We start from the raw sequence: 15,156 nt of genomic DNA, 5'->3' as shown, positions 1-15,156 counted from the left end.
TTATTGCTCTTCTTCACCTTGGTAAGCATGGACTCGCAAGTATTAACTGATAATATAGAGTAAATAAAAATACGCTCAGTGTTTTCACTTCTGATTCTGAAATAATTGCAGATGGTAGGACAATTGTAAGGATAGTGTGAAGAACCCAGGAATCGTTTTCATCCAGATTTATAGTAGTTAACGTTTGGCCACAGCTTCTTTGTCATTTCTCTCATCAGACACTTTTGTGAACCATTTGAAAACATAAGTTGCAGACCTCACTCCCCTTTACCCTCTTAAGTATTTGGGGGTATAGTTCTTAAAACAAGGACAGTCACCCATATAAGCATAAAATAATTATCAAAATCTGAAAACAGTGGTACAATATTTTAATCTAAAGCTTTTATTCAAATGTTACTCTGTTAAATGTCCTTTTATAGCAACTTTTTTTTTTATATTCTTAAGTTTGGAAACCAGTTCATTGCATTTAGCTTTAATGTCTATCTTTTTTAGTCTGAAATAGTTTCTCAGCTGTTCTTTTTGTCTTTTGTAGTACTGATATTTTTGAAGTTTAGATGCCAGTCATTTTGTGAATTCCACTCCTATTTAGGGTTGTTCTCCTCATGACTTGACTCACTATACATTTTTGGTTACATTTTGACTACAACATAAGCAATAATAATAGGTCCACAAAACCTCACATTGGGAGGTGTGTGATGTGTTGTCTCATTATTGTTGACATTAACTTTGATACTTGATTCAAGTGGTATGTACTGTGTCTCTCCACTATCTAGTAAACATCTTCCCTTTTGCTAATAAGTAGGTTGTGGGGGAGATAATTGGGTTTATTTCCCTGGGCTTCCCTGGTGGCACAAGAGGTTAAAGTGTCTGTCTGCAATGCGGGAGACCTGGGTTCGATCCCTGGGTCAGGAAGATCCCCTGGAGAAGGAAATGGCAACCCATTCCAGTATTCTTGCCTGGTGAATCTCATGGACAGAGAATCCTGGTGGGCTACTGTCCATGGGGCTGCAAAGAGTTGGACATGACTGAGCGACTTAACTTTCACTTTCCCTGATAAACTCTAATTTGGGCTTCCCTGATAGCTCAGTTGGTAAAGAATCACCTGCAATGCGGGAGACCCCAGTTCAATTCCTGGGTTGGAAAGATTTTGCTGGAGAAGGAATAGGCTATCCACTCCAGTATTCTTGGGCTTCCCTTGTGGCTCAGCTGGTAAAGAATCCGCCTGCAATGTGGGAGACCTGGGTTTGATCCCTGGGTTGGGAACATCCCCTGGAGAGGGGAAAGGCTACCCACTTCAGTATTCTGGCCTGGAGAATTCCATGGACTGTATAGACCATGGGGTTGCAAAGAGTTGGACATGACTGAGTGGCTTTCACAGAGTTCACATAAATAACTTATTATTCCTCATCAAACTAGCCCATAGTTTTACCATCCATTGATAATTCTTGCCTGAGCAAGTTATTCCTGTGGTGGTGTAAAACAGTGATTTTTCTTTCTTTTTCTTTTTTTCACTATACTGAAATCAAGAATTTCCTCTTCTCCCCGTTTATCTATCAGTTTGAACTCATGTACTGCCTTATTTAGTAGGTTATGATTCATTACTGTCATTGTTTTGCTCAGATGTTTCCAGATTTAGCTAGCAGGTGTCCCTTCAAGCTAGTTTGGGTTCTCTGTGGCACGTTCCATTGTTTCTTGAGTACTTCCTGGCACAGTGGTAAAATAATCCGCCTGACAATGCAGGAGACACGAATGTGGGTTCGATCCCTGGGTTGGGAAGATCCCTTAGAGGAGGAAATGGCAACCCACTCCAGTATTCTTGCCTGGAGAATCCTATGGACAAAGGTGCCTGGAGAGCTGCAGTCCACGCCATGGAGTCACAGAGTCAGACATGACTGAGTGTGCATGATATCGCCTCTTAACAGCTGTGTCTGTGCCCTCCAGTCCATGTATTTCTCTGTTGTATCCACTCCAGAGACTCAGCCTCCAAACATGCATCTAGGGGTCCAACTACTCCATAAACTTCAAGCAGCTTTATTTTAGTTCCTGACTCACCCTCATTTTCAAAGGTGTACTCCGTGTTGCCGGTCCCCAGGTCTTGGGAATTCTACAGTGTAAGTATGGTTGACTCTTGGTTTTCCCCACTGGTGCTTTTTCTCCACCTGCTTTCTTTTTCTTAAAATCATACTGCTGTTTTCCCCTCCTCTCCCTCATTCTTGTAGAGTTGTGTGTTAACAGCAACACTGTTTAACAGGAGTTCTCGTAGGTTTTCAAGAGGGGGTGAAATATGCTTCTGTTGAATCCTCCTAACTTGCCGGGGAATCCTGGTATCCACTCTTCACTTAGCTTTTGAAGCTCGAAATTTCAGGGCCTGTTGCCCATTTCTGCCTTATCCTAAAAGAACATGTTGTCAATCAGAAGCACAGTGGGAACTGAGAAATTCTGCTTACCTTGGGAGTTAGACAACTTTTATATGTGACCTCCAAGTTTGAATGCAGTACTCCAGGGTAGATCCTGCTGATTTTAGACTGATAGGAAAAGGAAGTAGAACAGAATGAGGTCTGTTGTTAACTTTGGATTTTACTCCTTCTAGCTCTCATTTGAGATTTTATTGTCATGCCCTATAGCAGATTCTCTGTAAAATACTATTGTCTTTACATGGGGCTTGCTGACTCATTAACAGAAGTTTTGATAGGTGTTTGGAGTCTCAGTTGTGTTGTAATGTTCTCTGGTACACTCTAAGAGTCAAATGTCCACTGGTTTTATTGCATCCCAAGAATCTTCAGAAGTTTGGAGGCACCATTTTGAGTCTCCCACCGTGTCTTTATTTCCACCCTCCACCTGTTTGTTCCTAGTTCCTTGACTGTATGTCTCTGATTTTGACTAACAAGATATGCTTAACTTTCTTACGCATCTCTACCTTTATATACATACATTATATATATAATGTGTAGTTGTATATATGTGTATGTGTGTGCTGTTTGCCTTTTTGCAATGAAGATCTTATTTCATTTGAATTTTCATTTTTTAGTTGAAGCCATTTTTCCATTCTAGTTAAGTACAGTTAGTAACGTCCATCTGTCTTTCCACATACTCTCTGATGCACTTACTCATCAGACATTGGTCGACTGCATCCTGTGCTCCAGGTTCTTTGGATTTCCAGCACCTGGTGACGATGGAACAGAAAGCCACTTGGAGAGGCTTGGTTGGGGAAGAGGGTGTCCTAAATAATGGCACTCTCAAGATGCGTGTGGAGTGAGACACACACACAGGATTAGGGAAGGAGAGGCACACTTTTCCTTGGAAGTAGCTGATTCTTGAAGGGTATTTTGATTTCTTGAATTCCTCTGTGCTTTTAAGCCCTTTCTCTTCTCTTTAGAGCAATGTAGTCCTGTAAGAACCTTCCTCCCATTGCTTGAATTAAGCACCCCTGCAGGATAGTCACAGTTTGGGTCTGTTGTTCACCAAGATAACGCAAATCTGACTCTCTTGCCAAAGCCCACGTATCTGCCTCTTCGAGGCATATTTTAAAAAAATTTCCCTTAAACCAGTCGGCTGATATTTTTTGCTAAACCCATACATACAGTGACACTTAGAAGATTCACAGAAGCTAAACTGACTCTGCTGATAACCCTTGTTCTCTAGTATCAAAGCCCTTTGCTGATTCTTATCTCCCTGGTCTCCCTGTCATTCCAGTGCTGCGTCCCCTCCTGCGCCCTGAACGGGTTGAAATATAAGGCGAAGGCTGTGCACTGAATTGTGCATGAAGGAGAGCAGTCAATAAGCCAGGTGCTGCTCCATGCTGTCCACCTGATGCCTGCTCTCACTATCAGTTTCATGAGCTGTGGCATTTCATCTGCTTGCTGCCATGGTAACCAGGACTCCTGCCAGTCTTCTTGATTCCTATCTTTTATTCATCTGTAAGTGCATCTGGAGGGGGTATGAAGAGGACCGAAATGGAAATCCCCCAGTTTTAAAAGGATTGTGGGTTTTCAATGTTCTCAGAATAGCAAACATGGATACTTCAGTTTTGGCATTTTCCCACCTTTTCAGGTAGTATTAACCACAAGTAGTCACCTATTAAAATTGTCATTTCACATTCAGGGAGGGCTCCATTCTTACTGTGAGAAAAGTGGAGCTTTTATGCTTCTTAAAATTGGAGGAGAGCATTGCTGAAAATCCTCTGTTAACTATAGTTCAGCCAGGATCATTCATCTTTGGAGTGATGAGAAGCCAGCCAACTTGCTACTAGAATGTCATTCTCACCTTTGTTCACACCTGGGGCACTCTGAAGAATTGTAATGCCCAAGGTTTTTGAACCCCCAGTCTAACTGAATCAGCATATCTGAGGGTGAAACAGAGTGCCCTTTAAAGACTCCGCAGATGATTCTGATGAGATCTAGAGCAATGCCTTGGGGATTCTGCCCTTTTCCTTTGACTAACCCGAATCACAAAGGGAATGGTTGGTTATGGGCAAACGAGCCCCCACTTTGGCCCTAAGTGACCTCTGAATGACATTCTTTTTTGAGTTGAGACCTTGGACACAAGTAGGTTTATTAAGGAAGAAAAACTACATTGCGATTGAACTACTCACGTTTCCTGATGAGTGAAAAGAAAAGCGCTAGTTGCTTAATCGTGTCCAACTCTCTGTGACCCCATGGGCTGGGGTCCTCCAGGCTTCTCTGTTCGGATTCTCCAGGCAGAATTCTGGAGTGGGTAGCTACTCTCTTCTCCAGGGGATCTTCTCAACCCAGGGATCGAACTTGGGTCTCCTGCATAACAGGCAGATTTCTTTACCATCAGAGACACCAGGGAAGCCCATGTTTACTGATAACCCAGGCACATAAATAGCCGACAACTAGTCATTTCGTGTGTTGCGCTCAGTCGTGTCCAACTCTTTGCGACCCCATGGACTGTAGCCCACCAGGCTCCTCTGTCCATGGGATTCTCCAGGCAGGAATATTGGAGTGGGTAGCCATTCTCTGGCTCTCTTGTAATCACGGGTTCTTTCTTGCTCGTTCTTTAAATTTATTCATTTATAACCTTTGACCCCAATGCCGTTATTGATGTCTCTGCACAGACTAGCTGCAGGGGTCCTTTGGACGCCCACTGCATTTAAGGTAAGTCCAGTTTGTGATTTAAAGGCATGGTGCCAATCTTGCGGCTAACCCTTTTATACCCGCACGTTCGACCGTGCCGCGGACCGTGACCCGACTTTACTATTTGCACTCTGCTGTAGGCACAGTGTTCATCTGTGCTGAACTTGGCAGTCATTGGACACTGACCACTCTGATTTTTTTTTCTTCCATTCTTCCCTGGGTTCTTTCTATTTTCCTCATATCATCCAAAGCATACATTTTGGTGTTAGCTTTCCCAGATCCTCAAGAATCTCAGCCCTGGCTGCCTGGCCGTAGAATGGGCAGCTTGTCTTAACTGCTCTCATTCTCTTGCTTTCCTTGGCTGTTGTGTTTTTCAAGGCCACACTTGGCCTTTCCCCATCGCATCTCTTCAGTCTGCCCTGATTCTAGACTCAGAGATCTCAGGGATCCAGTTTTCCCTCTCATTCCCCAAAGACGGAGCAGCCAGTTGCAAGCGCTTGTGATGCTTGAAGTACAGTTTGCAAGACTCTTTCAGTAAACCCGGAAAAGCTATCTGTACCACCCTGATTGTTAAAATATTTAAAATGTGTATGGATATGGAGTCGGTGGAGTTCCCAGTGTTGAGGCATAGTTTCAAGGCTTTGACACAGAATTCACAAAGTATGGCATCTAAGAAGATAGCAGTTGGCATAGGCTTAGGGGAAGAAATTCTTCTTAAAACTGAATTTGCCCTTCACCCCCATCCTAAAAGTTTGTTTTTAAAACACCTTTTCATTTTAAAAGAAATTAATATAATTAATGAAACATAAAAAGAAGAGACTGGAATACTCTCATCTTACTACTTAAGGAAAACTAATACAATTTAGGTGTATATTCATCCAGAAGCTATATGTGTATATTTTAGTACTTTTTTCTTCCGGAAAGAAGCTGTGTATTGACCCTGCATGCCGATTTTTTTCTTTATTTTATTAAAATGTTTTTATGTCAGTATTTAAGGATATTAGGGTCAGCACTTTTTTAATGGCTGCATAGTACTTGTTCAATCAGTGAAAATAACTTATTGAACCAAACTCCTATTAATGGACAACTATGTTTTCATCTATTTACTGTCTTAATAATTTTGTGGTATTTTGGTAGCTAAATTCTTGTGCATGGGTATCGTAGTTTTCTTAATTTCCTAGGAGTGACTGTAGGATTGAAGGTGTACACATTTTAAACTAATATATATTGCCAAATGGCCCTCCAGAAAGTTTGTTTTTACCGAAAGTGTGTTCAAAGAAACTGAAGTCTTAAGTGTTCTAGGCGAAAAATGGCCATGAGTGGAAAAAAGCAAGGCTTCCGCCTGTACTGAGTAAAGTGCCCACGGGGATTCCGTCCCAAACGCAGATTCCATCAGAAGCTGCTGCTTGTGGAACTGTCATCCCACACGTGCTCCGAGAGGACCCTAGCTAACCCTCCACCCACGTCTTGAAGAGGTGCTTAGCCGTAGGAGTCTGGCTGAAGTCTGCCAGCTCTAACCGCGCCCCCCCAGAAGTGTTTCCCCTCCCCTTTTGTTAGTTACGCATGTGTGTCTGCATGTCCCCCTCACAGCCCTCTGAAGGGCGGGGGCTCTGTGTCTCTTATCCTGCGGCATTTCTTTTGGAGGTGGATTACCTGATGAGTGACTTGGAAATCCTTGTCCTGAGGGAGACACTTGGAGAGGAATGTGGGTGGGTAAATATGAGGTTGAACCTTAGGAAATAGTCACTATTTGGACTGCTTGGTCCTCCCCAAATGGCAGTTTCACAAGGTTCAACCTGTATTTCTGATACCCACAGAGTGTTGTATGTATGGGAGATCTATCCAATTTATTCTCACTCCATTTCCAGATGTGAATGTCTGCACGTTCTCTCTTACAGCTGATTTATGCCATTAAGATTATTTTAAAGTTGTTCCCCAGTAGAGATTTCTAGATGCCCCCCCATAATTGTTTACTATAAAAGATGATTATGTAAAACATTGAATCTCATAATCATGAAGGCTTTTTCACTTAGCACATTTTTCAGCAGCTCTTAGGGTGCTTTTGGTTTAATGGCTAAATGACCACTTGGAATGTCTGAACTGTGAATGTATTTAACAATATTTTAAAATTTTGAGGTATTTCGGTTTTGTAAAGCACACAGCAGAGGCATATAAAAAGAAATAGTTTTTCACAGTGTTACAGTATTTGTTACTTTCCTGCTACACTTGATGTGTTTTGGTTCCCGTCTCTTCTCCCATCCTCTTCTCTGCCTTTTAAAGTCTGTTGAGTCTTTTGTTCATAGTTATTTTACATTTTTAAAAAATGGTCTTATTAAATATGATTCATGGACAAAGTAGTAGAGCAGTTAAGATCTCTAAAGTGTTTTCTTTGACCTTTAAAAGTTCTCTAAGAGTTACTTTTCTAGCCACTTTAACCTACAAGTTATATAGTGTATAATAGTCCATTATAGGTAAGTATAATCATGTTCCAGCATGTATTTATATATCTTTACATTAAAAAATTTTTTTTAGTTTACATTTGTCCTTACTGACTTTTATTCAGATTTTTAAAATAGCTTCTGTATTTAACAGTTTTAATCCTTAATTACTGTGAGAACTGCAGCTCTTGATTCAATAAATTGTGGGGCAAAGAGATTTTCTTGAGTCATAAAAAATATCTGATGAAACAGTTCCCATGGACTCATACCCAGAGTCGGGCTCTGTGGATGCTAGGCAGGGCTGGAGGTAAGTGGTGTCTGCTCTCTTTTCTAACCCAGGATTGCCAGTGACACAGCTTCCTTGGAATCTGGTTCTTCTGTTGGAAGGTGCTCACAGATTTTGTTTTTCCAACTGTTGTGAGAATCTCAATGCAGAATTTCCAGGCACAAGTCTCTCTATTTGGAAATGTAAATTTCAAGGAAATTATTTTAAGGAGACAAACCTTGGAATTAAGGTGCAGCAAAGATAGGGAAAGGCTTTTACATTTACATTTTCACAGGTTTTGCCAGTTTTCTGACTTGGCTCTGCCTTCTGTAAATCCTCCTTGCTCCCAGGAATTGGGCTACTCTTTGTAGAGTGAGAAAGGTGAGATATGAGTGGGTGCTGTATGCCATTAAGTATTGTGAATTCCTGGGGATTTCTCTGGTGGTCCAGTGGCTAAGACTCCGCTCTCCCGGTGCAGAGTGCCCAGGTTCCATTCCTGGTCAGGGAACTAGATCCAACATGCTGCCACTAAGACCTGGTGCAGCACAATAAATAAATGTTTAAAAAAAATATTGTGTATTCTGTATGGTTTTCGGGTGGGACGTGAGGGTGTTGTAGTGATAGCTGCGTATACCACTGATTCAAAGCCATGTTTGCCAGAGAGTCTAATTTATGAGATAGTTTTGTTGACAGGCTTCTCTTCTGGGATGAAAATACGTTCAATTAAACACTGGCCATTGACTGATGGTGCTGCTCATGGTACTCCCGTGAACTCAGCTTAAATAATGCTGCTGATGGCAAGTGGAGATGCTCTTCTTTGTTTTCCTCATCTTCTTGCTCTTTGTTTATTATAGCAGCTTTGCCTATCAGAGTCCTTAGAGCTGCAGGTTTCAAATTGTGATCTGAGGAGCCTTGGGCTTCCCAGGGACATTTTCAGGGGATCGGTGCAAAGACAACAGTGGGTAAAACAGCTGTTGCCTTAGTATAAATCTAGGCACCACCGGATTTTACTCGTAGTCAATGTATTCTTTACCACCATGCAATTGGAGTGTTTTTAAAAATGCCATTTTACTTCCTAGTGTCCTTCAGAATGATTAGTGGTGCCAGAGTAGTATTGGAGTTTAATCTCAGCAGGGGCTTTAGGGGGCTTCCCAGGTGACAACAGCGCTAGAGAGCCAGGCGATGCAGGAGACGCAGGTTCCATCCCTGGGTCAGGAAGATCCCCTGGAAGAGGAAATGACAACCCACTCTAGGATTCCTGCCTGGGACAGGTCTAACCTTCCACCTGGTCCAAGGAGTGATCTGATGGTCACCTGATGTCTTTGCATTTTGAGTGATGGGTAGGTCAGTGCTTCACAAGGCAGCCTGTTTCACTTTAATGTAGCTGTAATTTTCAGAAATGTGTTCTTGTTTATACATCAAGGCTGTAATTTTCAGAAATGTGTTTTTGTTATACATCAAGGCTCTGTTTCTCTGTAATTTTTATCTTTTGATTCCAGTCTAAGTCTTAGGGCCCAATCAAAGCATGTCTATCTTTTACATAGTAGCCCTGTAAATATTTGAAGTTTCTCCCTAAGTCATCTTCGGTAGGCTGAACACCAGTAGTTCCAGTAATTAATAATAGTTCAAAATTTTAGCTTAAGTTTTAATTTTGTCTAGGATGAACTGTCTTTTTTAAAGTATTGTTTAGTGTAAATTTTTTGGATAATACTGTATCTTACCAGCAGATTATTAAAACAGTCCAAATTTAACATTTATGATTATGTACATGTGAACTTTCTATTCCTGAAGTACATGAGCTATTTAGTTCCACTTGTACTAAATGAATTCTGGGTTCCTTTAAACTGTAGTATTAGTGTTAGCAGCACTTTGGCATACATGAGACAGGTGCAGAAAACACCCACACTGAAATGTTGCTTCGGTGTTACAGTCACTGCCCTGACAGTAAGCTGTGTTGTATGTGAAAAGCGGCTTCAGACTGTATTAGAGAAAAGAGGAAACTTCATGTCCCTCCAGGGTAAAACTGGGAATAGGTAAGCAAGAGGCCCCCTTGGGAGGAGGTGCGGTAATTTATTTAACAGCCCGTTTCTAGCGCCTCTTCTAGCAATACGGACTGTGGTAACAGTCGTGTGCAAGATGGACAAATGTGCATGCTCTCCTGAATCTCACGTTGCTGTATTGAATCAGTGAGTGGAGTGAGTGATAGTCGCTCAGTCGTGTCCCACTCTTTGCTACCCTGTGGACTGTAGCCTGCCAGGCTCCATGGGGTTCTCCAGGCAAGAAGGAGAACGACTTAAAGAGTCTGGGGTTGGGATGGGCACCTCTGGATGATAGGGTATCAGAAGGAGGAACACTGGGAGAAAAGACTTGGTAAACACACACACACACAAAACTTTTATGTGCCCCCAGGATATTTTGAGAATTGTGGCATAAGTATTGTTTGTGTGAAACTCAACAGAGACAGAAAAGTGGTTGAGAGCCACTGACTTAGCACCTGAGAAAACTGAAGCACAGCTTTAAAATGGATAGATTTTAATAATTTATCCAGAGTTGCATAGTATTAGTGAAGGAATTGTGACTGGAATTCAGTTTTTCTAGTTCCCATTCATGTTCATTCACTGTTTCTTTTCCGTATTTTTTTTCTCAAGTGAACGTTTTCGGCTTCCCAATCTGTGCCGTAACAGAACTGTGTTTCATTGACATATGGTGGGTTGGAGGAAAGTCTTAAGGAGCTGCTTTACAGATAGGGTGAGAGAAGCCCGCAAGAAGCACGTGCGTACAACCTCTCTCAGAATAGTTGGAATTAAAGGGTTCAGAAGCCTTGTAAATGAGAAGTACGCCAGCAAGGTCCTGTGCTTCCTGTAGACATAGGTTTGTTTGTTTGTTTGTTTTTAACAAATTGAACATTGCGCTTTGTTGAACAGAACTTTTTTTTTTTTTTTTAAGAATCCTAGCATTTTTATTTTAATAGACTTCTGAGTTTCACCAAATGAGGAAAGTTGGATGCCTGGGCTCATGGGTTGATTGGATAAGGAGCCAGTGGATGGAGAGTGGTGGATTTTGCAGAAACCCGTCTGCATCCCGGCGTGCTTGTGTGGTGAGGCTGATGTCCCTCAGCACGTTGGTGCCCAGCGCGTCCACCTGAGGACCCATCCTGGGGGGTCTGGAGCTCAGTGGCCCAGGCTCACCATACTGGCTGCCGCACATTTTAGGGAGAGTGGGTTGAGGTCTTGCCCGCTTCCCCTCAACCCAGTAACAGTGGAGCAGAGGTCAGCCAGATTAGTTTCCACTTTGCAGGTCATACAGTCTCGGCTGTAACTTCAAGTCTGCTTTTAGCGTGGAAGCAGCCATGGGCACTATGTAAAATGCCTGAGCTGGCTATGTGCCGCTAAAACTTTATTTGCAATTCTGGCGTGCTAAGATTCAGCCCTCAGGCCCAGACTTCGAGTTGATGAGGCAGGTATATAGGACAAATTGAGCAGCTCTCTTCACAAACAAGACTTTTAACCCCTCCTTCGTCTTTTTTTTTTTTTTTTTTAACTTTTGGTAACATGAATTACAGTGAAATGAATGTGGCCATTCAAGCAGTTTGCCATTTGGCCATTTGACCTTGACGTGCCAAAGTTAGAGTGTGTTTTGATGTTTTCCCGAGCTACATTCTTGTTAGGTAGCCTTTCCCCTTTTTTGGACAGAAGAAAATCTTTGATTTTACAAGCTCTTACTTCAGAAGAGGTGCTCCATGTTTCATACTGTAAACTCTTCAGTCGGAGTTTAAACAAGGCAAGAGGCATTGAGATATATTCCTTTCTAATCAGGCAAAGCTGAATTAAAATTTATGATTTGAGGAGCTAGTCAGAAGACTGTAATTAGTCAGAGTGTGTGTGTGTGTTTCCCTTATTCGTTCTTAATTTGTATAGACTGTCCATCTGTCTTATCATAAGTTAATTGATGTAATACCAAGTCAAGAAATAGCATTTTTAATGAAATGAAATATTCCCCTCCTGTTAGATATGAGGTTTCTGCAGAACATGGAAATGTCTGGGAACTAATGAAATGTGAGAAGAATTTAGGCTCCACTCGACTAGAGCTATACAAAAATGTCTATGGAGAAATTGCTATAGATTTTTACCCAGTGTTAATACAAGCAGATTTTGGCCCCCCCCCCCTTTTTTTCCAGGAAATTTCTGTTTATCATAAGGTTGGTTAAGTATGTAAATACACATAATTTTCATTAGGAATTAAAAAAAAAAATCCCTAGTGGGCTACAATACGAAATTCAAGTAGAACTTTTATTTCTAAACCTTGAACTAACAGTGCATTCACAGCATTTTAGCAGTGTTTGTCAGAAAGAAATTACACAGGTACGTGGTGGGTTTTCTTCAGGTTGTACACGTTAAACTTTTTTTTTGCAGTTTTCTTTTCATTTGATCCAAAACAAGCCACCGGAAGGTAGCCTTTTCTGAAGTTCACTCCTGCATTTCAAGATTTCTTTGCTTGCGTTCCTTCAGTCATGTCTGACTGTCATGTTCCTCGTCCTCTGACCTTCTTCCCCTGACTCAGCTTTTTCAGTGTTCCTTTTCTTCACATCAGGCTCTTCCAAGTTGTTAATGGCCACATGGTCTCTAAGTCATGACATCTCTCAAAGGCCCAATTGCCAAATCTGTAAACCTTCTTTGCTCCCTTTTTTTTTTGGTCCTGATGAAAATTAAATATATGTAACAGTAAAACACTAGACCAGGTCATGTAGCAGTTATGCAACACATTGTGTTGGCAATGTATGAAAACATCCCTCTTGTTATCCTTTGGCTGGTCCATTCCCCTTTAACTGCTGACCTGCTCGTTGTTTTCTCTCCTCAGACTCTGCTCAGATTTGTCTGCACCTCAGACTCTGGTGTTTTCTCTTTCCGTCACGTCTCTACCTTGGCAGTCCAGCTTCTGGCAAGATTGTTGAGTGACCGTGTGGTCCCCGTACTGTGGGCTTTCCTTCTCCATGCTGTTTCTCTGGCAGCTCCCTGTTCCCTTAGTTTCTGTGATAAAGCTGGTCTGGTTTTCCTGTTGCTCTTTGCTTCTCTCACTTGGAATCCTCATCTTAGCCCCCGAGTGTCTGTGCTTCCCGAGGCTCTCTTGGTCTCTGCTGCTCACCCCACGCCCTCTCTCATGCCCTCCCTGCTCCCGGGTCTCAGGTAGCACTTCTCTGCTGACGACGCTGAAACATAACCCTATAGCCTGCCCTGTGGTTTTCAGCTAAACGCTCGCATCTTGAGAGGTCAGCTGTTCCCTTAGCTGTTAACAGTAACCCCGTTCTCCCAGCTACCATGTCTGGGGCCTCTCTTTGGCCTCATCTCTCCCCCATATTCCACCTTCCTTTATTTAGTTGTCTTCTTAAGTTTACCCCTGTGAAGTATCTCTTCTTCCAAAAGCTTTTGGTATATACATATGCATAGAAACCTGAAAAAAATTCACCACAGTGTTGAAAATCTTTTCTCTCTGGATGACGGAGTTTCCTATCATTTCAGTTTGGGGTCTCGGTCACAGATCTTAGTTGTTTCTGTACTTGGACGCAGCCGGCAGTCTTCGCCTTTCAGCCCTCCCTCGTCCTGAAGCTCGTCCCGTGGGGCTCCGAGCTGTGTCTCGTTCCTTTCTGTCTCTGCTCCTTTCCTCAGTGCCCGCGTGGTGTGCTCCTGCGTCCCCCGTGGCCATTTCTCAGGGCTCCTGTCCAGACCTCCTTCCTCAGTGGAGCCCTTCTCCCAGCCGAGTGTGTCTTCTCTTTTCACGAGCTCTTTGGCCCCCGTGTCGCTTCCCGCCTCCTGCCCTCTGGTCTTCTTAACGTGGGTTTTTGGTGTTCATGTCTTCATTAGATTGTAAGCTCCATGCGGGCAGAGATTGGGTCTTACTCATCCTTTCCCCGTTTTGGTTTACAGTCTCTTACTTTTTCTTTGGGAGACAGCCCCTTTCCCCACTGGCTGTCTATGGTTCTGGTGGGACAGCCGGTCCAAGCGTCCTGCCGAGAGGATGCCCTTTCCCCGGAGTTTGAATATTGAGTCCTGGGCTGCAAGGACTGGCAGTGACTGGTGCTGACTCACCCTGGCCAAGGTGCTCTGAAGAAGCCACTGGTTAGTCCCTGCCTCCCAGACCCCTGGAGCTGCTGTGGTCCCTGAACTCTCCGAGGCCTGCCTCTCCAGATTTTCCTCCGTATCTGTGAGCTATTTGTATCCTTACAATAATGTATCTTTCTCTCTCTCTCTCTCTTTAAAAAAAAAAACAAAAAACAAACTTTAAATTAGCCAGAAATACTTTCTGTTGATTTTACCCAAAGATCCCTTCCAATAGAGCTGTTATGATCGGAACTGACCAGACTTTAATCATTCTGCTTCTTACACTGATTCTCATGTGTTTTTTTCTTCTTCTTCTTCTTTTTAAAAACCAAAACAAAACCCAGCCTGAGACTGCTGCGGCCTTGAAGCGGACGCTGGAAGCCCTGATGGACAGAGGGGCGGTGGTGAGGAGCCTGGAGAACCTGGGCGAGCGCACGCTTCCCTATAAGATGTCGGCCCACAGTCAGCGGCACACCAGGGGAGGGTAAGTCCTCCGCGGGTCATAGACCCGTGCCTGACGCCTCAGGAGCACTGTGGAGCTCGTCTCAGAGGTGACGAGGTGCGCACAGGCCCACCCCACTGTGCCAGGCGGCGTGCAGGTTGTGTACCCCAGCATGTTCTGTTGCAAATGGGGTGCCTGCATGTTCACCCACAGTGAACTAACCAGAGCCCCGAAAGGGGCCGTGCCAGGGAAAAGACGTTCATGAGCTTCTGATTGTGGGAACCCTTTGTTGTCAGCGTAAGCACTGTCTTCCCTTGATAGTTCTTTAACTTTTGCCTTTAAAACACCTCATTGAGCAACATGCTGTCCACCTACTCAGTGCTTCCTTTGTAATTACGAAGATTGCAGATAACAAGCAAGATGCGCTTCTTAATACCAATGTATATAACTAGAGCTTAAAATCCCCAAAAGAATGGTTTTACCTACTCCAACCAATTTTAATCACAATATTTTGTAATGGTTTTTTTTTTTTTTTTTTTTTTCCATATAGTATATAGCAAGTTCCTCAAACATGTCAAGGGTTCGATTTTGTAGCAGTAACTGTCTTGGAGAAATGCTCTGAGGTCAGTTTGTTGGGTTGGTTTGACGCATCTCTAAAGTTGTGCCCCTGGTTTCTGTTTGGAGGAGGAATCTTACATTGTTGTGTTTCCTAGAAGTGGGTTGATGGAGACATGGGAATCAGTTTTTAGCTTTGCTGGGAAAGCCCAGGACTAGACCTGATTCTGGCTCTCCCAGCTGTGTGGCCTAAACCAGGCCACTC

At 43.0% G+C, this 15,156-nt stretch overlaps 1 protein-coding gene across 1 annotated transcript in view; it reads left to right on the top strand.

Moving 5' to 3' along the window:
• MRPS6 (mitochondrial ribosomal protein S6) overlaps positions 1-15,156 on the top strand; it is a 65,098-nt gene that overhangs the window by 34,494 nt on the left and 15,448 nt on the right. The window contains exon 3 of the mRNA XM_061429477.1: positions 14,239-14,378. Within this exon, the coding sequence (XP_061285461.1) occupies positions 14,239-14,378 (140 nt within the window). The remainder of the gene's footprint in view (positions 1-14,238; positions 14,379-15,156) is intronic.

Source organism: Bos javanicus, chromosome 1, assembly GCF_032452875.1.
Source record: "Bos javanicus breed banteng chromosome 1, ARS-OSU_banteng_1.0, whole genome shotgun sequence".
In the NCBI taxonomy this organism is placed as follows: Eukaryota; Metazoa; Chordata; class Mammalia; order Artiodactyla; family Bovidae; genus Bos; species Bos javanicus.
This window is presented reverse-complemented; position numbering and strand designations above follow the sequence as displayed.